Here is a 25,568-nt window from a genome sequence, read left to right as displayed (position 1 = left end):
TCACCCTAAACTAATCAGTTTGTGAACCCACCTGTCCATAATTTGGGACAACCAAGGTTACTTAAAAAGGAACACAGACACCCCCTCACCCCGAAACCGGGTGAGGGCGTCCCTCAGGCGGAGGAGGACTGGGCTGCCGAACCGGCCTGACCGGTCTTGGGGCTTCCCAGACCATGGCTTCCTGTGACCGCCTGAGGCCTTGAAGGATGGACCCCGCCTAGCGTGGGGTGATTTTACCTTTAGAGGTTTGGGGCAAAAGGGTACTCTTACCACCCATAAGACCTTTGATCAACACAACAAGGTATCCCCAAGAGGTCGAACACCCATATAAGGGAAATCGGACACAGTCTTCTTGGAAGCGTGGTCAGCCGACCAACTTTTAGCCAAATAATGCTGTGGATTGCGAACCCAACCGCAGATAGCCGTGCGACCAAGGGAGCCTCGTCCAAGGCCACATCACTTAGGTACATCACGGCTTGGGCCATGTGATCCACCAGGTCAAGGGCAAAAAGACCGACTCTGCCACTAAGGCGCGCCTAAGCACCTTGGACCATTCTGTGACAGCTTGAGAAAACATCACCAAAGCGAACACAGGTACGAACAGGGAGCCCGCCACCAAACATACGTGGCGGAAAGCGTCTCCACGCATCTAACCGTCGAAACCTTGAACACCGGGGAGTCCTCCACAGGCAACAATGTGGATTTATTCATCCTAGAAACAGTGTTGTCCACCTTTGGTGACACAGTCCAACGATTGTCTACACAATCCGCAAAGGGATAACGGCATTTAAACCACTAAACGGTTTCGTGAAACTCCTCGGGGCAGGGGGAAAAAAACTTGGGGCAGGGAAAAAAACAACGTCTGGGCTTTGCGGGACCCAAAGGAAACCCGCTTACCTGACTGGGTGGGCTCATCATCAACATTTAAAGTCTCCTTGACGGAGACAAAAAGTGCATCCACTATAGCGTGTTCCCACGTCGCAGGAGGACGACTCCTCCCCCTCCTCTCCATCCGAATGTGAGGACTGTCCTCCCCTTCAGGGGGGACGTTGTCCGTGGCAACCAAATCAGAAGACAGAGGGCATCGGCCATTTTTGAGTAGTGTGTTCAGACATCAGCAGATCAACCTTGGACGTCAAGGTCGCAAGTGCAGCAGATAAAGAGGCCATGGAAGAGGATTCAGGTGTACCTGAAGCACCAACCAGGTCTGCCGGCCCCACAGTGTCACAGTGTACTTGCCTAGACCTCACACACACTGGTGCAGTGAAGGGAGTAGTGAAAAGGATGTGACCTCATGTACTAGAGGCCGGTGTAAGCCCTGAGCCACAGTATAATGAATGCCTAATAAAAACAAATGGGAGGACGCACTTGCAAAATAGCCACCGCCTTTACTAGGCGGTCGCCCATAGTACAGATGGTGCCCAAACAGGTGCCAAAAGGACAGAAAAAAATGGCTGCTGCCCACACAAAGAAGCCCAAACAGCCTGCCCTCACCCAAAATGGCGGCTGAGCGATTGGCGCCAAGTCAGTGCAAACCCAGTAGCTGGCCACTGCTGGGACACCTCAGAAATACCCCCAGGAATGCACTAAGCCCCCACACACCCCCATTCAGGCAGTATACACTGCAGTGCACCCCCAGTGGGGGCAGGGAGGTAGGGGCCACTCAAAGAGGCCAGGAAGGGGGACAACACAGAGACCGCCTTTTTCTGACATCCCCTAGGAGTGGGCCCACATAACACCCCCGCAGACCCCAGGGACACAGAGGTAGCATCACTCACCATTCCACTGATTGCGGGCTCCGATCGGATACGGAACACCTCCCACCCTGAATAGGGGTGCCGTCAGCCAGTAAGTGATGCTAGCAACACACGGGCGTTCCAGAGTTGAGACATCCCAGCGAAGATTGATTCTCCGCAGGCTTGTCCCCGTCCTCAGGGGTACTGTCAAGGCGAGGTCTGGGCATACCAATGACCTGCGAAGCTCGTTGGCAGGCTGGGACACCGTAAGGATCTATATTATCCAGTGTGAGGCCCAACTTTGCTGTCGCTTCTAGTCCTCCAGGGATCTCCCTGACTAACTAGCGATAGTGAGTGAGGAAAGAAATAAAAAGAAAAAACTTTTTTCAAAGAAAAAGACAAAAAACAGACATAGGTCCCAGCAGATAAACCTAGTCCTACTCCTACGCTAGGCAGCAGGAAACTGAAGAGCAGCACCTAGCGGCTAATGGATAATGGCTGAGGAAGAGCCCCCTAGAGGTGTGTTATGTTTAAAAGCTTTTGTTTGTTAACCTTTTCACTACCTAGCCTGCTCCTGCAGAGAGGCGCATTACCTACTCGTGAAGGCTAACTGAACGGGCTGCGACTGTCAGAGGACGTAAAAGAAATTAATTTTATGGTAAGTAAAAAATCCCATTTTCTCTTTCATTCATTGAGGGACACAGCTCCTTATCTTCTTGACCATTGGGACATCCAAAAGCAGTGTCAAAAATGAGGGGTGGGAACAGTAAGAAACAATTCCCAAGGCTAAACCGTAGCCAACCAAGTAACATGGAGCTCAACCACAAACAACTGATGCTAACCTGAAAAAAAAAAAATATACCCTCAAAGAGGACCAGGTCCTCTAAACAGCAGCCTGCAAATCCTTGCAGCCAAAAGAAGCATCCACGGATGCCAACACATCCACCTTATAAAACTTTGTTAAAGTATGCACAGGCAACCAGGTGGCCGCCTTGCAAACCTGCAGCACTGACACCTGATGATGGAAGGCCCAGGAGGCACTAAGCGCCAGAGTAGAGTGCCCCTTAACAGGTAAAGGAGGAACCTAACCCTTAATTGAATAGGCTTCAATTAAGGTCTGTCTTATTCATCTGGAAATGGATCGCAGCAGAAGCCGCCAACCCATTTGAGGTCCACCTGTGAGTACAAGTAGTGAGTCTGACTTCCAAAAAGACTCCGTAGCTGCCAGGTCCACCCTGACTGCCCGAACCACATGCAGGGAATGCAAGGCAATTTCCTTAGGATGTTTCGGCCTGGGACATAGAGAAGGCAACACAATGTCTTCATCCAAATGGAAATCAGCGACGACCTTTGAAAGGAACGGACAGAGACGAAGAACCACCTTATCTCTGGTAAGGAGAACAAGACAATGCTGCCAGTAATAGCCACCAAAAAGGCCACCTTCTGGGACAACCTTAGCAGGGGATCCTCCCGAAGACTTTCAAAGGGAGGTTTTTAAAGAACTGCCACCACCAAATTGAGGTCCCACAGCAGCAATGGAGACGGCACGGGAGGAGCCAACTGTCAAACGCCCTGGATAAAGGTATGCACCAAGGAATGTGTGGCCAATGGACGTTGAAAGAAAACCACTAAGGCCGAAATCTGCTCTCTGATGGTACTCAAGGCCTTGAGCCACCGAAAAGTAGCGAGGGTGAACCCCAAGAGACTCACATCATGCAATGTATGTCTTCCAAGTACGATGGTCGATATTCCTAGTGGTAAGTTTTATAGCTTTTAACAGTGTATGAATAACCGATTCAGACAAACCTCTATCCTTCAGCACCTGGCTTTCAACAGCCAAGCCGTCAAAGCCAGCAGGATGGAAGATCGGCCCTTGAGCCAACAGATCTTCTCTGAGAGGGAGTCTCCAAGGGACATCGGTGACCGGTCGTACTAGACCCGCGTACCAAAACCTGTGAGGCCAATCTGGGGCCACTAGAATGACAGGAAATCCTTCTGCCTCAATCCTTCGCAGAAGTTTTGGCAGACGTTTTAGAGGGGGAAAGGCATATATCAGACGATACTGGCCCCAAGGAGCCACCAGTGCGTCTGTGGCGTCGGCCAGAGAATCCTCTGCACCTTTCTGTTGAGACGAGAGGCCAACAGTTCCACTTTGGGAGTACCCCACCGGAAACACAACTGATGAAACGCCTCTGGATGAAGTGACCATCCCCCCTGGTCCAAAGCATGTCGACTGAGGTAATCCACTTGCCAATTTTCCACCCCTGGAATGTGCACAGCAGAGGGGGCTGGAACTAATTGTTCTGCCCACCTTAGAATGTCAGCTACTTCCTGAGCCGCCAGGACACTTCTTGTGCCCCCTTGGTGATTGACATAGGCCACGGTTGTGGCGTTGTCTGATTGTACCGGACACCCCTGAAGACGAATTGTCCAATGAGCTTTGAGTTCCTGTACATTGATTGCCACTCTGGACTCTTCCAGAGTCAAGACCCCCCTGAGCACAATCTGTGCCGAGGACGCATCCCCACCCAGACAGGCTGGCATCCATGGTGAAAACTGTCCAGTACAGGGGGAGAAAGGATTTTCCCTGTTGAAATGCTGGAGAATGATGCCACCAGAACAGGACCCTCTCGTACCCAAGCTCAACAGGATCAGATTGTCTAGAGACTGTGGATTATTGTCCCATTTCACCAGAATCACTTTTTGCAGAGATCTAGTGTGGAACTGTGCAAATGGAACCGCCTCAAAAAGGTAGACACCATCAGGCCCAGCACCTGCATGCAATCCCAGGTACAGCCCCCACCCAAAGGTCGATCGTCCGGTCACCGGGGGAAATATCCCCCCCCTCCCCATCGCAAGCTCGACACCCCAGACCCACCTAAAAGGTATGTCCACCCCACGGGAGGTGAGGGATTGTGTGGGCAGATGGGGGGTAACAATTCCACAGAGGACCACCTAGAAGGGGGGGCGCTGCATGGGAAGGAGGGGACCCGGGGGTCCAACCATCCCAAGAAGGGGCCCACGCCCACTCTAAATACCTCCAGGGTTAGAAGGGTGACAGCTACTCACCATACCAGGAACATGGTGGACACTGCTGACAAACCACTACTCCATCGGAATAGGGGGGCTGTTGGCCAGGAGGAACGCTGTGACATAGGCAGAGGCCAGGTCATATGCGCCCTGGTGAGACATTTAACTTGCAGGCCAGCCCCTGTCCACTGAGGCTATGTCGCGGGCAACCTAGCGCGGACCTGAGGCCTGCACACGCTCGCTGGCCAGACTGCGGGGGACCCTCTGGATCTAGATTATCAAGTCGGTCGCCCAGTCCAGCAGTTGATAGTAGATTCTCACAGAAACAAAATAAAGATCGGAAAAAAAAATTCATTAAAAAAGGAAAAAATTGCCAGGACCAGAGATCCCAGCAAGGAACTAGGTCATTACTCCTGCCTAGTCAGAAAAGAAACTGAGTACATAGCTGAGAGGGAGTATACCCCTTGGGACTGCCCCATAGGCAAAGTCAAGCTATTTCCTGCCTAGTGTCCTACTCCTGTAGTGGGCAGTATAACCTAATGGTCAAAAAGAGAAGGAGCTGTGTCCGTCAATGAACGAAAGAGAGAAAAAAAAAATTGCACTGCAACTGAAGAAATTGTTTGCTGAGATGGTTTAGTGCACTTAAAACATCAGGTGAGTGTCCTAAATATGTTATGCAATAGTTATAGTTTGTTAACCACTTGCCGACCGAGTACGGTAGTACTACTGCGGCAAAGTGGTTCGTTATCGTCTGACGACGTAGTATTAACGTCATCAGACACTCCCCCTTCTGGGCGGCGCTTGCGCGCCGCCGGAGGCTCGCTCCCGCTGTTTTCATTCACAGCGGGAGTCGGGCCAGGGGAGGAGCAGCGGCGATCGCCGCTGCTCTGCCCCGATCGCCGGGGATCTAGTGTGGAGATCCGCCCGCTGTGTGTAAACACAGCGGGCGGATCTCCATAGTGACAGGGAGTGACAGATCGGACTGTTCAGCATAGCTGGACATCCGATCTGTCCATGACTCACACAGTCACCTCCCCCCCTACACGTCAGTAAGCACCAGGCATACATTAACCCCTCCCTCTCCAATAAAATTAACCCCTTCCCTGCCAGTGTCATTTTTACAGTAACAGTGCATATATATAGCACTGATTACTGCAGTAATGTCACTGGTACCCCCAAAAGTGTCAAAAATGTCAGTCAAGGGTCCGATCTGTCCGCCGCAATGTCGCAGTCCCACAAAAAAAAATCGCAGATCGCCGCCATTACGCGTTAAAAAAAAAAACACCAAAAATGACAGAAATCTTTCCCTTTGTTAGTAAACGCAATAACTTTTGCGCAAACCAATCAAAATACGCTTATTGCGATTTTTTTTTACCAAACATAGGTAGCAGAAAACAAATTGGCCAAAAATTTTTTAAAAAATTGGTTTTTACATCTTTTTTGGGGGGAATTTCATATAAAAAAAATGTTAAAAATATTGTTATTTTTTCAAAATAAACGCTCTTTTTTTGTTTATAGCGCAAAAAGTAAAAATCGCACAGGTGATCAAATACCACCAAAAGAAAGCTCTGTTTGTGGGAAAAAAAGGACGTAAATTTCGTTTGGGTACGGCGTCGCACGACCGCGAAATTGTCAGTTGAAGTCGCACAGCGCCGAATCGCAAAAAGTGGCCTGGACGGAAGACAGCAAAATCCTCCGGTGGTAAAGTGGTTAAAGGCAAATGCATGTATGGGGTTACAATTAAACACAAGTCAAGATTTGGTCAACACTTCCAGCAAGAGGCCAGTTTGACCTTTTGTAAGTATCTGTTCTGAATAAACCTTTGCAGTAACCATCCATTAGAAATATGTGGATAAGGACAATGACATACACAAAGAGTACCTTGGTGCTTCTTCTATTACTTTCTGGTTCCTTCTTTGAATGGAGCACTCTCTCTCATTTAGCCAAAGAGCATTGCCATGTTTGTCTGCAAGCACCTACAACAGTAGATCACATGTACCATATGTTGATATCACACAAATTCATGGTTAAAAAAAAAACACTTTTAAAAAGTCTCAATCATTAACCGCCATTTTGTGAAGTTAAATATTTAGCCAAAGAGATGGCAAAACAGTAAATTTAAACTGGATAGATCTAAATTCGACCAGTTCAGTAGGAACCGGCCAAATATCTGTGGCTGTCCCCATTTCACAGAAGTTGATCGCCTTCTGTTGAACACCAGAATGTTGGAAAACTTTTCTTAATCAGCGGCTGCAGTCACTGATCAGTGTATTCTGACAGCGGAGAGTCCCGCAGTCATAATACAATGTCTCAGTAGGGAGATTCCTCTATCTACTTTGCTTGTGTTAAGGAAGGAATGTGTTTTTTTTTTCTTACTCAATCCATTGGTTGAACAAAAAAATAATCCATCTATGGATAGCTTTATTAGGAGAATATAGTGATCTGCATTTGGAAAGGTACCCAATAATTTCAAGGAAAATAAAAAGATCCAATCTTCGGTTGATTTGCAGATGCACAAAGGTCAAATTATAAAGCAGATAAGTTAATATTCAGAAAATTATATTAAAAAGGTACAATCAGCGCAACCCTATTTAACCTACCAATAGATCATATGCAAGCTGAACACCAAGGGTAAATTTCACAAAATCTAAAAAAGAAATCAATCCTGTATACAGTGCAGGACAACTAAAATATATATTGAATAAACATAATACTACTACAGTCCAAAGCCTAAATAAGGAAAGTCCTTGAGAGGAGAAGCTTCCTGCGGTGAGAAAGTCAAAAACACTGACACCGTGTGTGATTGAGCCCACCACCAGCACACAGATTGCTTGCTCACCTCAGATAAAGGCCCCTGAACCAATAGGAAGGTAAGAATGCACAGGTTCCCACTACCCAGGGATGAGGAGTGACCGGTGCAAAGAGGTGCTGGCCGCTCCAATGGTCAAACAAGTAACTCTGTGTATTGAATGGACTTCGGCTTTGTATCTGTACCTGCAATTATATGCTTTTTAAAGCGGAGTTCCGGGCACAGGAGTCATTTTTTACTAAACATACCCCCGGAACAGTCAGGGCTAGCACATTCCACAATGGCTAGCCTCTGATCTGTCCCGGTTCGCACTTACCTTTTAGAAGAAATACTTACTTATAAAATTTCTTCCACAGCGTTTCCATCTCTCTTGTGGGCAGCTGAAGCCGGCGCAGTCCTCTTCTGTGTCTTCTTCCGCGTCTTCTTGTCCCAGAATGCGCCACACCGGCCCCTCTCGTCACTTCCGGCGCGGCGCTGCATTCCTCCACAACTTCTGGGCATGCCCAGAAGCTGTTTAGCAGGGGAATGCGGCGTCGCCCGGAAATGACGAGCGGGGCCGGTGCCGTCGCATTGATTTCTGGGAGCTGTGATGTTCAGCTCCCAGGAATCATAGCGAGGCAGGAAGTGACGGGGTGAGCCGCGGCTCCGAGGGAGGAAGTACTCTGAGGTGAGTATCTTCGATCTTCAATTGCAAGGTAAGTAAACAAAAAAAAAACTATCCAATTCCTTTTCAGGTGAGGCATACCTAGCGGAGGGGCACAAAAAAAAATATCGTTTTTGTGCCCGGAACTCCGCTTTAACAAGAGGATGATTGTGTAAGTTTTCACATAAATAAAGTGTTTCTCTAAGTTTTTACAGAGAGCACTTAGATTGTTTAATTGTTCTCATATGCGCTGAGTTACTTGTGTGACCATTGGAGCGGCCAGGACCTTTTTGCACCTGTCATTCCTCATTCCCGGGTAGTGGGAACCTGTGCATTCTGACCTTCCTGTTGGTTCAGGGGTCATGTATCTGAGGTGCGTGAGCAATCTGTGTGCTTGCTGGTGGTGGGCTCAATCATGCATGGTATCAGTGTTTTGGAATTTCTCACTGAAGGAAGCTTCTCCTCTCAAGGACTTCTTTATTTTGGCTTTGGACTGTAGAATTACGTTTATTCAATATACAGTAATCCCCCGCTCCATCGCGGTTCAGTTTTTGCGGTCCCGGTAATTTGTGTTTTTTTTTGTAATGTTATTTTACTATATAAATCATTAAAAATGAAATATTTGTGTTTTTCATAGCTCTTGCTAGGTCTCTTAGTATCTTTTATGTGTTTAAATGAGTTTCTATTGTTTTAAAAGTGTGTTTAAAGACCTTAAAATGCTTCTACACGTACAGTGACAGTAAAATAAACATGCCTACAATGCATTTTAATAGGGTTTTTCTATTTCGCGGAATTTCACTTTTCGCGGCTGGGTCCGGAACGTAACCCCCGCAATGGAGGGGGGTTTACTGTATATTATTTTATTTGCGCTGCACTGTATACATGAAATATCCAGATAATACATTCCTTAAAGACTCAAATAAAAATGCTATTTTTGGTTCAGCTGTAAAATTATTTTCTTGAACTACATCCCAGGACACGGGGTATCTTCATTCAATACAACATTGTTATACTGCCACCGTTGGGTGACTGAAGATCCACTTGGTAAAACTTTGAAATGAAGATCAGGAAGCACCAACACTCCTGGATGAATAAGCCATCACCAACAACAGCAGTTGAACTTGGCCTTTTAGACCGTAAGCTTGAGTAATAAGCTGACAGATCCATTAAAAAATGGTGCATTTGGAAGTTCAGTGATCCTTCCTTGGGACTTCAGGAAACACAAAGAGTGAATCAGACAGACGAATTGCAGCAGTCAACTTTAGGTATATTTTGAATGCAGAAAGCACATCCAAGGTATGCACAGCCTTGTTCCCCAGTGTCTGAAGCTTAGAACAAAAGGAAGGCAACACAATGTCCTGGTTAGGAAGGAATGAATGATGAAACAACCTTTGGTTAAAAGAGGGGCTACTAAGGCCATAAAACCACCCTGTCACAGTGGAGCAAAAGAACTGGTTCCCTACAGGTAAGAGCAGCCAATTCTAAAAATCCATGAGATGAAGTAATGGCATCCAGAAATACTCTTCCACAAGCAGTCGTATCAGCTGGGAGCATTGATAGTTTCAAAAAACTATTAGATGGGCACCTTGGAGACCACAACATACAGGGGTATACAATGTACGGTTAAAAGCAAACACACAACCATCATAGGTTGAACTGGATGGACTGATGTCTTTTTTCAACCTCACTAACTATGTAACTATGTAACATTCTTTGGTGTCAGAAGGACTAAGGGGGCATATCCCAGATGGGTTCAAATAGAGATTTATGCATTACAGAAAGTATCAGTATGGAGGTCAGATGATCTAAAGGAGTCCTGATACATGTGACCCCTTATACAAGGACACACACCAAGGAATGCTCCAAGGAATGAAAAGCAAAAGGTCACTGAAAGAGGACCACCAATGCCAAAATCATAACCTTAAATGTACTCAAGGCCCATCCCTGAAAAATTCCAGAATGGAGAAATGCCAGAATGGGGCCCACAATATACTAATGGGGAAGAAGTTCTTAAGCCCTACACCAAAAAAAATAAGACTTTCAAGTCATGTGGTAAACCTTCATTGAAGTCATCATCCTAGTCTTTAGCAGGGTAGGATAGACCGAATGACGGTGTCCCCTGTGCCTCAGGAACCTGGCTTCAACAGCCATGCCATCAAAGTCAGAGACTTTAATGAAGGATGGAAGATTGAGCATTAAGAAAGGTCATCGAGTTTCTCTGGAAGGATCCATGTTTCGTCCACAAACAAGTTTATAATGTTGGAGTACCACATTTTCCTGGGCCAGGGCAAGGCAAAAAGAATCACTGGAATGACCTCCTCCAAATTCTGTGCAGCAGTTGAGGAGGAAGCTCCAACGGTGGAAAGGCATAAATTAGGGAGAACTGGTCCCATAGTGTCACCAGAGCATTCACTGTGAATACTCATGGGTCCCTTCTCAGCTTCATATTAAACATGGATGCCAGAAGATACACATCTGTGGACCTTTGACTTATGCTGAGTTCCTTGATAACTTAACGGAGAAAAGACTACTCTCCTAAAGTCAGCTGTAAACAGCTGAGAAAACCTGCCTGCCAATTGTCCACACCAGGAATGTGGACGGTGGACAAGGAGGAGACAAAATTCCACCAAAGACAGGGTGAGATCTGTTTCTTCCTGAGCAGCCCGACTCTTGGTGCCTCCCTCATATTTACTAGACTAATAAAAAAATATATATATTTTGTTCACCAATTGAGCGTTGTCCAGGCTGCAGGTCTTCTCTTTTTACTTCCTGATCTCATGGTCGAACTTCCTGGAAACTCAAGCAGCAGAGTGAGTTGTAAGCTCCTGCTGCTGTCAGAAGGGAGCTGGGGTCATGGCAGACTTGTGCTGTGTGTGTTCATGGACACACACAGCCTGGCTCAGGAGCACACTTGCACGGGTGCCCCCATAGCACGCTGCTTGCTATGGAGGTACCCACAAGAAGGGGTGGGCAGCACTAGAAGGGGACTCTAGAAGAGGAAGTAGATAAGGGATTGTGCTTTGCAATACCATTGCACAAAACAGGTTAAGCAAACTTTTTTTTTTTCTTTTAATTAGAAAAAGGCTTTACAATCACTTTCAATTTCTAGAATGGAGAGCACCTTTAAGATAATTTCCCCAAATATGCCAAAATTGTGAGCCATATAAATTTCTGGAGCTTTAAGCTTGTAGATACACCCCTTAAATATCCAAGCGGGAAAGTTATCTGTTGGATTGAAAACGTAACGCTTACCTGAATCTCTATGTGGCGAGGATTGTCAATGAATTTCTCTATCAACAGACGATCATCTCCAAAGCTTGATGCTGCTTCTTGTGCTGAAAACTTAAATCCCTCCCTATGAAAAAATAGTTGTTAAATTAAAGTTACTTGATTTAAAGGGGAAAAAAAAAATTCAAATAACACATTTGCATTTTGTTGGCATGTAATGTTACCAAACACTACAACAAACTATTTTTTTTTTTTACATTTTAAATATTTTTTTTTTTTCTTTAGTGACAGATAATAAAAAGAACAGTTGTACATCAGAAATAGCACAATATGCAAATATCCAAATAAATCCCAAGGGTTACAGCCATACCATCATGCAGCGCATATAGGGAGGCTGGCACACAAAACAAAAAACTGGATTTTTGACTTACGGTAAAATCCTTTTCTCTTAAGTTCATTGACGGACGCAGTTCTCTCTGATTCATATCAGTAGGGTAATACTGCCCCCCACAGGAGTAGGACACTAGGCAGAAAAAAGTTCTGGCTACGCCTATGGGTAGTCCCGGAGGGTACACCCTCTCTCTTCCTGCATAGGATGTCAGTTTTGGATCAAAGCAGTGTCAGAGAAGTAATACCAACCCAACTCAAAATAGAGGGGCGGGTACTGCTTCCGTCAATGAACTTAAGAGAAAAGGATTTTACGGTAAGTCAAAAAAACTGAATTTTTGTAAAATCTTACCTGTAAAATTCCTTTCTCTGAGTCCTCCGACAGTCGCCACCTCTTTTAAGTCATCACTGTTGGGTATTGACTTCCGCTCCGCAGGAGTAGCTAGGCATAAAGACTTAGTCAAAAGAACAAAGGCATTTGCATATACACACCCATGAGGGCTGTCCCATCTGGTCAATACCCCCCTGCAGTGACCACTCCCAACTCAGCTTGGTAGCATAGCAGTAGGTAATAAGACAACAACCCCAAAAGAGGGGCGGGGGCGGCGACTGTCGGAGGACTCAGAGTAAGGAATTTTACAGGTAAGATTTTACAAAAATTCAGTTTTCTCTTACGTCCTCAGACAGTTGCCGCCTCCTCTAAGTCATCACTGTTGGGATGTCCCAAAGCAGTATAGACATGAGGGGTGGGAGACGCAACCGTAGAAAAGGCAACGCAGTACCCACATCAGAGAAAGGAACCTTACATGCACAGTAAGAGAACCTCTGGGCAACAGAAAAACAATGCTCAACAGGAGCAACAGCCCAGGAAAGCAAATAACAGCCAGGGACCCATAAAAAACAAGGGTCCTTCATGGCACTGCCGCACTGAGAACCTTGCGGCCAAACGAGGGATCAGCTGATGCCAGAACATCTACCTTGTAGAATTTGGAAAAAGTGTGCACCGACGACCAAGTCGCAGCCTTGCACACCTGGGCCACCGAGGCCCGATGCCAATAGGCCCAGGACGCACTCACAGATCTGGTAGAGTGTGCCTTAACAGGGAAGGGTGGAACCCGTTCCTTCAAAGCATAAGCCTGTTCAATGGTCTGTCTGATCCATTTGGCAATAGTCGCTGCGGATGCAGCCATGCCCTTCCGAGGTCCCTCAGGAAGGACAAAGAGGGAATCCGTTTTCCGAAAAGATTCCGTAGACGAAAGGTAAACCCTGATCGCCCTGACAACATCCAAGGAATGCAGAGCAACCTCCTTAGGATGCTTAGGCTTCGTACAAAGCAAAGGTAGGACAATGTCCTCAATGTGGAACTCAGAGACCACCTTAGGAAGAAAAGAGGGATGCGGACGCAAAACCACCTTATCTCGGTGAATCACCAAGTATGGAGAACGGCAAGATAATGCTGCCAGTTCCGACACCCTGCGAGCCGAAGTGATCACCACCAAAAAGGCAACTTTCTTAGACAGCAGAGGCAACGATATATCCCGAATGTTTTGAAAGGGAGCACGCTGTAACACGGACAGAACCAAGTTCAAGTCCCATGGAGGTAAAGGCTCCTTCCTGGGAGGAGCCAAATGTCGCACACCTTGAAGAATGAAGGTCCGAACCACAGAATGAGACCCCACAGGGCGTTGGAAAAGAATAGCCAGTGCGGACACCTGGCCCTTGATCGTGGCCATCGCCAGACGCTGGTCCACACCAGAATGGAGAAAGGCCAAAACTCTCGACACCGAGTAAGAGCGAGGGGAGAACCCCCTGGACTCACACCAGGCGAAATAAGCCTTCCAGGTACGGTAATAGATTTTACCAGAGGAGGTTTTTCTAGCCCTGACAAGGGTAGGAATGAGCTCAGAGGAGAGACCCCTGTCCCTCAGGACCTGGGTCTCAACAGCCAGGCCGTTAAAGCCAGCGACTGTAAAGCAGGATGGAAGATCGGACCCTGAGACAGGAGATCTTCCCGCATTGGCAGCCGCCACGGAGGCGCCACTGCCAGGTGAACGCCACGGCCAGTCCGGTGCCACCAGAATCACCAGGTATGGTTCCGAGGCTAACCTGCGGAGGAACCTGGATAGCAACTGAATCGGAGGAAAGGCATACATCAGACGATACTGATGCCAAGGGGCCACCAACGCGCCAGCGGATCGCGCGTTCTTGCCACGAACCTTTCCACCTTTCGGTTTAGCCGAGATGCAAACAGATCCACGTCCGGGGATCCCCACTTCGCATTTGGAAGACCTCCGGGTGTAGGGACCATTCCCCCTGGTCCAGGGTCTGGCGGCTCAGATAGTCGGCCTGCCAATTCTCCACACCTGGAATGTGGACTGCCGAAATTGCCGGGACATGAGTCTCGGCCCAAGATAGATTGTCGGACACCTCCCGGGCTGCTCGAGCACTCCTGGTGCCCCCTTGGTGGTTGATGCAAGCCACCGCGGTAGCATTGTCTGTCTGTACTCGGACAGGACGGCCCCGCAGACGGTCCGACCACTGGAAGAGACAGAGTCTTATCGCTCGCAATTCCAGCACATTTATCGGGAGGGAGGACTCCTCCTCCGACCAAGTGCCCTGGGCAGACAGGTTACCCAGGACTCCACCCCAGCCCGACAGGCTGGCACCCGTGGTAATCACCGTCCACACCAACGGACGGTAGGACTTGCCTTCCGCCACCGATGGGGACTGGAGCCACCACAGAAGAGTCAATCTGGTCTGACTCAAGGAGACACTCAGATCCAGGGACTGAGGTAATCTGTCCCACCTGTCCAGGATCTCCGCTTGGAGAGCCCGCGTGTGCAACTGAGCAAAGGGTATCGCCTCGAAGGCCGAAACCATCAATCCCAGGCCCCGCATATAGGCCCTGAGTGACGAGGACGGGCTGTCCCTGAGGGACCTCATCTCGTCCCGCAAAGTCCGGAGCTTGTCCTCCGGCAAGAACACCTTTGCCTGAGCAGAGTCCAGAATCATTCCCAGGTAGGGAAGACGAAGCGATGGAGACAACGTCGATTTCTGAACGTTGATGGTCTACCCGAACTCCTAGAGCGTCAGTACCATGGTGGACAGATCGCGCACTAGGTCCTGGCTGGCACGTGTTCTCAGAAGTAGATCTTCCATGTAACCCAAGACCGCAATGCCCTGAGCCCTCAGCAGGCCCAGAACTGGCGCCAACACCTTGGTAAAAACCCTTGGTGCCGAAGCGAGACCCGAAAAGTAACGCCACAAACTGGAAATGGTCCCCTGTGATAGCAAACCAAAGGTAACGCTGATGACCCTCGAAAATGGGGATGTGCAGGTACGCATCTTTTAGATCTATCGAGGCCAGAAATTCCCCTGGACTCAGGGAGGCCACCACCGAGCGGAGAGACTCCATATGGAACTTCCGAACACGCACAAAGCGGTTCAGCGCTTTCAGGTCCAGAATAGGACGCACTTTGCCCTCCTTTCTGGGCACAGTGAACATATTCGAATAAAACCCCCGAAACCTGTCCCGATGAGGCACCGGGACAATCACCCCCTGAGCAAGAAGGTCCTGTACCGCTTGGTGCAGGTCCTGCAGACGCCCCGGAGGCAAATGAAGATTTGAGGGAAAGAATCTGTCCGCTGGCCGGGAAAGGAATTCAACCTTGTACCCCGATCAAATGATTTCCAGAACCCACCTGTCCGAAATCCGGAGCAGCCAAGGTTGGAGGAAACCGCGCAAACGTCCCCCCACCCCTGAAATGGGTGAGGGCGCCCCTTCAGGCAGAGGCGGATTGACCCGCCGAGCCGGCATTGCCTGACTTCTGCTTACCCACCCAGGGCTTCTTCTGGTTGCCCTGGGCCTTGAAGGGCATGCCCTTGGATTGGTTCCGAAAGCCACGAAAGGACCCCTGAGTTGATCTAGGCGCAGAACCCCGCTTGCCTCGAAAGGACTTGTTCTTCGGGTTCTGGGGCAGCAAAGTGCTCCTGCCCCCCGTGACACCTTTCACCAGGGTATCCAACGCCTCGCCAAAAAGGCGAGAGCCAGCATAGGGAAAATCAGCAACTGTTTTCTGCGAGGACTGGTCAGCTGACCAGCTCTTCAGCCAGATTAGTCGTCGGTTAAGTACCGAGACACTAGACAGGCGTGCTACTAAAGGGGCCTCATTCAAGGCCGCATCACACAGATACATGATTCCTTGGTGAATTTGATCCACCATTTCCAGCCGGGCAGGCGGAACATCATCAGACACGAGGTTGCTCCTAAGCACCTTAGTCCAATCAGCCACCGCCTGAGCCACCAAAACGGACGCAAAAATGGGTCTGAGCAACGAGCCTGCCACTGTATAGGAATGGCGGGCCAGAGACTCCAACCGCCGGTCCATGGGATCCCGGAAAACCGGGGTATCCTCAGAAGGAACCAGGGTAGCCTTGTTTAACACGGCCACAGTGTGATCTACCTGTGGAGGCTCACACCATCGTGATTCTGTAGCCGGTGCAAAGGGATAAAGCAATTTGAACCGACTAGGCACCAGGAATGGACGTTTTAACGTGCGCCACATTTCATTAACAGTGTAATGAAACTCAGCGGGGCAGGGAAAAACCTGTGCCGACTTGCGGGTCCTGTGCGTCCCAAATGAGGACACAACGGCCGGAGGACTGGGCTCATCCTCTAAATGTAGTGTTTCCTTAACAGAAACAATTAATTCATCCATGGTCGCCCGCTCTTCAGGCGACCCCGGGGAGGAGGTATCAACCCCTTCCACCTCTGCCTCCCCCTCAGACCCCAGCGGGTCCAAGGATGAGCGAGACCCTCAAAAAGGCATGCTCGCAGCAGCCATATCACCATCTGAATCAGAGGAGAGAGACAATCTGGGCCTCTTTTTAGCAGCACGTTCAGCCATCAGCATTTCCATATTTGACACCAAAGTCGCCACTACAGCAGCCAAATCAGGTCTCAGAGGGGCCACAGGAGAACTGGGGACCCCCACCAGAGCTGGGGGGAATTTGCTGTCCTGAGAATCCATTGCTCAAGGTTACAAAACAACAGTGCAATAAAGTTTGTACTGTCCCTTTAAAACCGCTGCGGAGTGCGCAGCCCACCGCTACAGCTACAGTGACAAAGACCCCCAAACAGGAGAAGAAAAAACTGAGCCAGAAGCGACAATACAGAAAGATATTGAGAGCGATAACCTGCAGAGCCCCGCAGAGTGTTGCCACCGATGTCCTGCCTCGGAGGAAAAGGAAGTGCTGCTAGAGTAGGCTGAACTTCTAGGCTGCATGTCTCATGGAAAATGGCTGCCCCATAGGATTGCATGGAAGGCTCCGCCAAAATGGCCACCGGACATGCGGTCGGAACGATCGTTCTGCTACCGCAAAATGGCTGCGGATGGCGCCAAAACAGCATGTAGTATTGCCCATAGAGAAGCCAAACATGCCTGCCCATACCCAAAATGGCGGACCGCGCGGATTTACCCCGCTGCGGCCGCCACACACACAGTCTGCACCCCCAACAAGCACCAAAGTGACACGGAAGGGGACCCCCAAAAACATACAGCACCGCAGCGCATGCACAAGCGATCAGCGCAGGGACCGCATCAGGGAGTCACACAGGCACAGACATGGGGGACACACAGCAACACTGGACTGCCACCCCAAACAGAGGCCCCACACAGAAGTAATTACCTGTACCAGATGGCGTGGGGTGCCTCTATGAACGGAAAGCCGCTGTCCTCATCTGACAGGGAGTGCCGTTAGCCAGGGACATGACACTGCAGCATCGCAGATGTGTCCTGTGAGGTAGCCACCTCACGGCTGCATCCCTGCTGCGAACAGGGATGGGTCGTTCATAGTGCCAGGATGAACCACGGCTGAACGCTCGATGGCGGGCTGGGGGTCCATCTGACCCTCTGCCCTGGAGAACCAGGGCGGTCAGTCCGAATCCCAGCACTGCATGATCCATCTTCTTCCGAAGAGTCGACTAAAAACTAAAAGCTGACAAAATAAACAGCAAGTAGTAAGAAAAAACTGACATTTTCAAAGAAAATAAAAGAAAAGATTTAGAATTTAGATAGGCTGAGACTGTAGCCCCAGCACAGGGAAGCCTAACTACTCCTGACGCTAGGCAGAATGAAAGTGGGTTGGGAGTGGTCACTGCAGGGGGGTATTGACCAGATGGGACAGTCCCTATGGGTGTGTATATGCAAATGCCTTTGTTCTTTTGACTAAGTCTTTATGCCTAGCTACTCCTGCAGAGCGGAAGTCAATACCCAACAGTGATGACTTAGAGGCGGCGGCGACTGTCGGAGGACGTAAGAGAAATATTGTTTTTTTTCAGAATTGTTGCTCTTTTTTTGTTTATAGCGCAAAAAATAAAATCAAACAGGTGATCAAATACCACCAAAAAACTACTGTATGTGTGGGAAAAAAAAGGACATCAATTTTATTTGGGTACTTGCACGACTGCACAATTGTCAGTTAAAGTAACGCAGTGCTGTATAGCTAAAAATTGCCTGTTTTTTAAGGGGGTAAAACTTTCCGGTCCAGAAGTGGTTAACAAGGACCAGTCTCCTAGCCACTGATGCTACCAGTACAAACTTTGTTCTCATGCTTTAGATAGGGAAACCAGATCTACAGTTAATTTTTTAGAAGCCAACAGTACTCTAATAAACACACAGGAGAAAATAAAAACAGGAGGACAGAGAATCACTGGTATAGACTTGAAGTTACTTTGAAGTGACATTTCCACAATGGAAAGAAGGAGGATTTGGTAAGTGCAGCATTAAACAATGTTAGCTTTGTGGACAGCATCTCACCTGGTCTCTTCATCATCCCAAGCAATCCTCATGCCTTTCCCGCCACCACCTGCTGAGGCCTTGATCATAACCGGGTAGCCTAACAGCAGGGAGCAATTAAACACAAGTTCAGATTTTGATCATTTGGTCATATGAACATGACAGTTTGCCACATGTCCTCTGTTACAGTAAACAATACCTTCTTTTATTTAACTGCTTCATACCTAAGGAGACCAGTCGTGCACATTTTCATAAAAATGGAAGCCATGCCAACTTATTAACATAAAATAAAGAATTGCTGCCAGTTACTTTGACAATTTCCAGAGACAATAAGGATTGTGACACTGCATAAAGAAATTGGTTTCTTAAAGTATATGAATTGACACATACGCTGCTACTGGAATGAATATTCAAATTGGAGAAAACAGGAGAATATAATCTACTGGGATATTATGTCTTGCCTGCCTTTGTATATTAATTAAAAAACATAAATAAATCGGAAAAATCTCGAAAATTTGCAAAATTGACAGTCAATTGAATATTTGCATAAATGTGTCCCATCTGCTAAGAATCATGTAATGCTAAGTACAATCATTTGTTAAATAGTGACATTTGAAAAAGGAACTTTAAAAAAATAATGAAATGGAAAAAAGAATTGCCCAATGCTGTTGCAAAATTGATGGTTATCACTGTGCAGCATAATGGTAGATGAATATGTGTCTGAATTAAAGTGGTTCTATACTCTTTTTTCATTTTTTACCTTAATAGATTCTCTGAATAACGGTAAAAAGCCTTCCATTACCTGTCCCCCACCTTATCCCCAAATGCTTACCTGAGCCTTTTCTTAATCGAGTGCTGTGCCCAGCTGCTCTCATCCTGGCCTCCCAGGAGACTCAGAGAAGCATGAGCAACAGGCTCTCGCTGCTGTCAGTTAATTCCTGTGGGGCGGGAGTGGGGGCATGGCGGAACTGCGCTGTCTATGGATACACAGCGCAGCTTGGGAGAGTGCCCACACAGTTGTGTCCATGGGCTTGCTATAGGGGCACCAGCAAAAAGGAGCTAACAGTGCCAGTGGGAAGCTCCAGAAGAGGAGGTAAACCTTGGATGGCTAATATCTATGTTTTGTTTTAAAATTGTATTTTAATGAATATTTCCTAAATAAAGTGTTAATATTTTAGATTTGCATTTTTTTTTCTATACTACACCCTGGTTGGTATAAGTAAAGGCCCAGTTTTGATGCACCGCTACTTCTACAGATTAAGATGATACCCCCAAGGGCAATAATTGATTTTACACACCGCCCCCATAGATAGTAGGACTGTCCAGTTATCAAAACAAGTAGCCAATCCCAGCTTACAAATCTCTGAATACTTTGAAGTGAAAGTTGAAGGGATTCATAGTGATGTGGATGAAGCCTACATTTTGACAGTTACCAGAATGTGGTCCAACTGTAAACCCCTGTGTTTAACGCATACTGTTGGAAAGGTCAATTTGGTTGGTCGCAGTCAGTAAGTTTGAGTTGGGAAATTTCTTTGTTTTTTTTTTCATATGCGTTGCCTTTACAATGCTCCTTGCTGCAGTGACCAGTTACAGATGAGGGCAGTAACCACTTGTTTGTACTATGAATTATATTTGCCAGGCAACACACTGACACCTTTGCTGCCATTGTGCTATGGTTTGGGTGTTCAGTGTGCCCCTGTGCCTTTAAGAAGGGGTGGGCTCCCTTCAGAGCTCCCTGTCCATCTAAATGCATGTGCTTCTATTGTTGAAGAGACTCATAGAAATTAGAGTTAGGTCTACAGAAAATGGGTTGCCTTGCCAGGGGTCTGTGGCTTACGCATGTATTTGCAAATGTGTGCAACTAAACCCCTGTTTTTAAGGCATACTGTTGGACAGGTCAATTTGGCTGGTCGCAGGCTGGTAAGTAAATTTGAGCTTGAAAATGTCTTTGTTTTTTCCAACTGTAAACATCACACTAGAATATGCTTTGTATACAGGCATTATTTTTATACTCCTATTATAATAAAAAAAAAAAAATGGCAGCCTAGAAAAGTTCTAGAATTCAAGAAGTAAATTGCAAACAAATTACCGAACATAAGTACCTTTCAATGGTAAAATACTAAAAAAGGAATGTGCTACTTAGTCCATTATTATGTAAATATCCATACGAATAATACAAAAAAAATAGTAAGACAACACATGCCATCTTTATATAATAAAGTAAGAATCCACCTTACACATTGACACTTCAACTGACTAAAATGTCATACTAAATCGTCAAGATTACATATGGTAATGGCTAAAGAATAAGAAGCTGGGAGTCTTCAAAAGCCATGAACAAATGAGATCTTAAACTATTAAAACATTGATTGTTCTATAGGTATTACCTATTACACATTTAATTTAGTCAAACATGTCTACTGAGAGGCATACAAATCCCACCATAGCTAATTTAAGAACTTACCAATTTCCCTTGCAATTCTGACAGCTTCATCTGCATCCTGTAAAAGCAGGAAATGAGACTCACGTTAATCCCATCAGCCACTGCACTGTGTCCTTAGGGCAGTCGTATATTGCACTACTGTCTCCTCCGATTCATTTAATGTTTGATTTTACAACCTTCTGACCCTGCTCATTCAGAGGAATGTAAAATTAATACCATAAGTGGAATGTAAATTATACCTGATCATTATTATACGGCAAGGAGGAAAACTCAAAGCGCACCCCAATCAGCTGACAGGAAGCTAAGTTACTATTGAGAGATGGCTTTCTGCAGTGGCCAAAATGAAGTGATTAAATTTCAGAGTTTACAATCCATAATGGGCCATAAATCAGAGCATTACAGCCTGTCGGCTGCAGCTTGTTTCTGTCTCCTCTTCTGTTTGACCATCATGTTTTCCATGAAGCTGTCAGCAGGGGGAGACGATTCTCTTTTGTTTGAAATGCTGTTGGTTTTACCAGCCACTTAAAAGGAGAGAACTAAGTTAAACACTGCACTAAAAACTCGATACCATCTGTCATAAAAATGTGGTTCAAACCATTTTATAGCCAGTAAATCGTCATTACAAGGTAAACTGTGTGCATTCATTCAAATCTAGGGAGAACAAATCTAAACAACTAAATACAATAATATGTGATTCACAAACATAACATGTTGAATAAAACATTGTGTATATACTTAATAGAAAAACAGAATTAAACAAATCAAATTTGTATATGGTATTTTATAAAGATGCATCATACTAATACTATTATACCATAGCATTTGTTTAAAGGATGCGTTATTTAGAAATACTGTAATGTAGAAATATAGTCTAATGATTTTTCCAAATATATTTTTTCACCTTAAAACAAATTTTTCTTCTAAAAAGAAAAATAAATAAATAAAGGTTCAGTAACTTGTTACAGGCTCAGAAGCAAGCAGGGGAAGTTGGCAAAAAAATTTAATTTCCTTTCATTAACTAGTCTGCTCCACAATCGGTGCTTGTTAAGTTCAAAGCGGTCTTGAGAGCAACCTTAATTTTAAGTCGTTTTACTCCGAGCAACTCGCATCTGCTAATGAGATTTTTTTTCCACAAAATAACAATTGTTTTTTAAAGCACAGATAAATTCGCCCAGAAGAATGTATAGGTTTACTGTTTTATTACACCTTGCTTCTTTCCATGGACTTTTGACTTAAAGGGATGAAATTCATGAAATAAAGGGTCATTTAAGAATGTTAGTGGTTTGTACACATTGAGTTGCAAGGCCCTTTGTTCCTGCCCATGACAGTTATGTGAGAATACTTCCCCTTAATAGCCTCTCTGTCAGGAAGTGTTAAACCTTCCAAATGCAGACAATTAGAGCCTCTCGAGTGAAATGCAGCAATAGCGATGACTGATGAAGAGCCATGATTAAAGCTTTAGTTGGGAACTCTCTCTGCATTTCTTTTAGCTTGCAAATTCGATCACACGTAGAAATAGTAATTAGCAAGTCACTTTTTATTTCAGTACTTAGAATAAAAAACTATGAAAAGTAATAAAAAATGTAAAATTATCTTTACAGACTGCTGTTTGTTATATATTAAATCAGGTTATTAAAAAAAATATATATTTTTATAGCTAAAGTCATACACACTGAGGACTTAATTAAAGTGCATAAACCTCTATATAGAGCGGTAATGTTTCTAGCCACTGTTTACTGGCTCAAAACTTTGTAGATTTAAGAGATTATACTCTAACACACTGCTGCCTGCTTGTTTGCGTTGCACTTTAATATTGAGCTAAATAAATTGAACATGTTGCTATAAAAGTCTGCAGTACAAACAGCCTTACTGGAGAATTGTTTGTCTAACTTATGCCTTTAGACCGTTTTCATGCACGAGACATTTGATATAAAATATTTTGGCATGTGCTTCAGTATATAAAAAAAAATGGATTTTTAATTCATACTTACCTGCAAAATCCATTCTTTGAAGTACATCATGGGACGCTGAGCTATAAATCATAACATCTAGGTTATATAGCCACTTATAGGTGAAGGACACTGGCAACCAATCAGAATTGAAGACCCCCTATATAGCTCCTCCCACACAGGAAGTACCTCAGTTTTGTAGCAAGCAATAAAAGACCCCACAGAAGAGGGGAGGGACCTGTGAGTCCCATGATGTACTTCAAGAAACTGATTTTACAGGTAAGTATGAATTAAAAATCCATTTTGCTTTTCGTACATCACAGGACACAGAGCCATAAATCATAACATATGGGACACCCCAAAGCAATGCATCTGAGGGGGGACACCAAAAAAAAAAAAAAAGGCGCTATCTGACCCCAAAAGAAGGATTACACCGCCGCCTGCAGAACACTGTGGCCAAAAGCAGACTCCTCCTTGGTCCAACATCCACTCGATAGAAACAATGGAATTTATGTACCGACGACCAGGTCGCGGCCTTGCAAATCTGGGTAATAATGCCTGGGTAATAACCTGGCAAATCCAACAAGAAAACATAGATTTGGATGCTGCCAACCCCTTCCTGGGGCCTTCTGGAAGCACAAACAAGCTCCCGGTCTTACGAATCTGAGTGGCTTCCTGTATATAAAACTTAAGTACACGCACATTACATCAAGAGAATGCAAGAACTTTTCCTCCTCTGAGCGAGGATCTGGAAGAAAAAAAAAAAAAAGGGTAGTATTATATCCTAAATCAAATGAAAGGCGGACACTACCTTGGGCAAAAAAATCTGGGTGAGGACGTAAAATTACCCTATCTTGATAAAATATCAAGAACGGCTCTTTAAAAGAAAGAGCTGCTAGTTCCGATACCCTTCTAGCCGAAGTTATCGCAATCAAAAAGACTAGTTTTCTGGTCAAAAGAACTAAGGGAACCTGCTCCAGAGGTTCAAAAGCCTATTTTTGCAGAACTGCCAACAGCAAGTTTAGGTGCCAAGGACACAACGGCAGCTTCACTAATGGAAGCAAACGCAATATTCCCGAGACAAAGGTTTGAACCAATGAATGGGAAGCGATCGGTTCCTAGAAAAAAAACGAAAGCGCTGTATCTGCCCTTTAATCATGCTCAGGGCTAATTTAATATCTACCCCTGCTTGCAGGAAGGATAGAACTCTCCCGATGATACATGTGCCGGGATGCCATTTCCTGGCTTCACACCAGGCAATATAGGAATTATAGACCCTGTAATAAAATATTTTTAGACAGTGGTGTATTTAGGTTTTGTGCTGCCCTAGGCCTGACTAAACTTGGGCACCCCAAATTTAAATATGACCCACTCCGTCCTGTAAAGGCCACACCCTTTCCTGTTTATGACCCAACCTGTCATCTGTAAGCCTCATCAGTTACCATAAGTTCAGCTACCTCAGTGCCCATCAGTGCAGCCTTATCAGTGCAGTCTCATCAGTGCAGCATATCAGTGCAGCCTCATTAGTGGCCATCAGTACAGCCCCATCAGTGGCCGTCAGTGCATCATATCAGTGCCCATCAGTACTGCCTTATCAGTGCAGCCCTATCAGTCCTGCCTCATCAGTGGCCATCAGTGCAGCCCCATCAGCTTTTTTGCTGCCCCCCAGCAAATTGCTGCCCTAGGCCTGGGCCTTGTTGGCGTAGGCCAAGATACAGCACTGTTTCTAGAGACTGGCTTCCTGGCGTTTACCAGTGTATGAGCTGCGGGGCCAGAAACACCCCATTCTTCCAAGATTATTGCTTCAATGTCAAATTTAGAGAATGTACAGCAGGGCTGAATATCGGACCTTGGGAGAGCAAGTCCAGACTCCAGTCCAGTGAAAGAACCCAAGGCCTCGTCACTGCCAACCTCTGGATTTGTGCATACCAAATCCTCCTCGGCCAAGCCGGAGCTACCAGAATTACTGGTTTCCCCTCCAGCTGGAACCTGCGCAACAAACGCGATATCAGCTGTACCAGAGGAAAGGCATAGGTCAGAGAATCCTCCTCCCAAGGAGTTACCAAAGCATCCACTGCGACTGCGAGTGGATCCCTGGTCCTGGACACAAATCTCTCCAACTTGTTAAACCTGGGTGCCAACAGATCTACGTCTGGGACCCCCCAGTGTAGGCAGATCAATTGAAAAATTTTGGGATGCAATGACAATTCCACCGGAAACATCTGTTGACAGCTCAAAAAATGTGCCTGTCAGTTCTCTATTACTGGAATGAACACTGCTGTCAGGCATTGCACAAACTTCTCTGCCCAGGACAGGATAATATCTACTGTTTTCTGGGCTTATCGACTCCTTGTGCCTCCTTGATTGTTGACAAAAGCCATGGCATTGTCGGATTGCACCCTGACAGGGTGCCCCGAAATCTAGGTGTCCAGAATTTCAGAGCCCAACTGACTGCACAAATTTCCAAAATGTTGATGGGGACACGACTCTCTACCCAAAACCATTTCCCCTGGACAGTAGCTTCCTCCAGAACAGCTCCCCAGCCG

The 25,568-nt window shown here is 46.2% G+C and overlaps 1 protein-coding gene across 1 annotated transcript in view; it reads right to left on the bottom strand.

Moving 5' to 3' along the window:
• Window positions 1-25,568, bottom strand: part of PCCA (propionyl-CoA carboxylase subunit alpha) — a 1,213,132-nt gene that overhangs the window by 806,578 nt on the left and 380,986 nt on the right. The window contains exons 8-11 of the mRNA XM_082247734.1: window positions 21,095-21,131; window positions 18,652-18,730; window positions 11,471-11,573; window positions 6,648-6,742 (exon numbers count right to left, since the gene is read on the bottom strand). Coding sequence (XP_082103860.1) covers window positions 6,648-6,742; window positions 11,471-11,573; window positions 18,652-18,730; window positions 21,095-21,131 — 314 coding nt within the window. The remainder of the gene's footprint in view (window positions 1-6,647; window positions 6,743-11,470; window positions 11,574-18,651; window positions 18,731-21,094; window positions 21,132-25,568) is intronic.

Source organism: Pelophylax lessonae (assembly GCF_965119305.1).
Source record: "Pelophylax lessonae genome assembly, chromosome: 2".
In the NCBI taxonomy this organism is placed as follows: Eukaryota; Metazoa; Chordata; class Amphibia; order Anura; family Ranidae; genus Pelophylax; species Pelophylax lessonae.
This window is presented reverse-complemented; position numbering and strand designations above follow the sequence as displayed.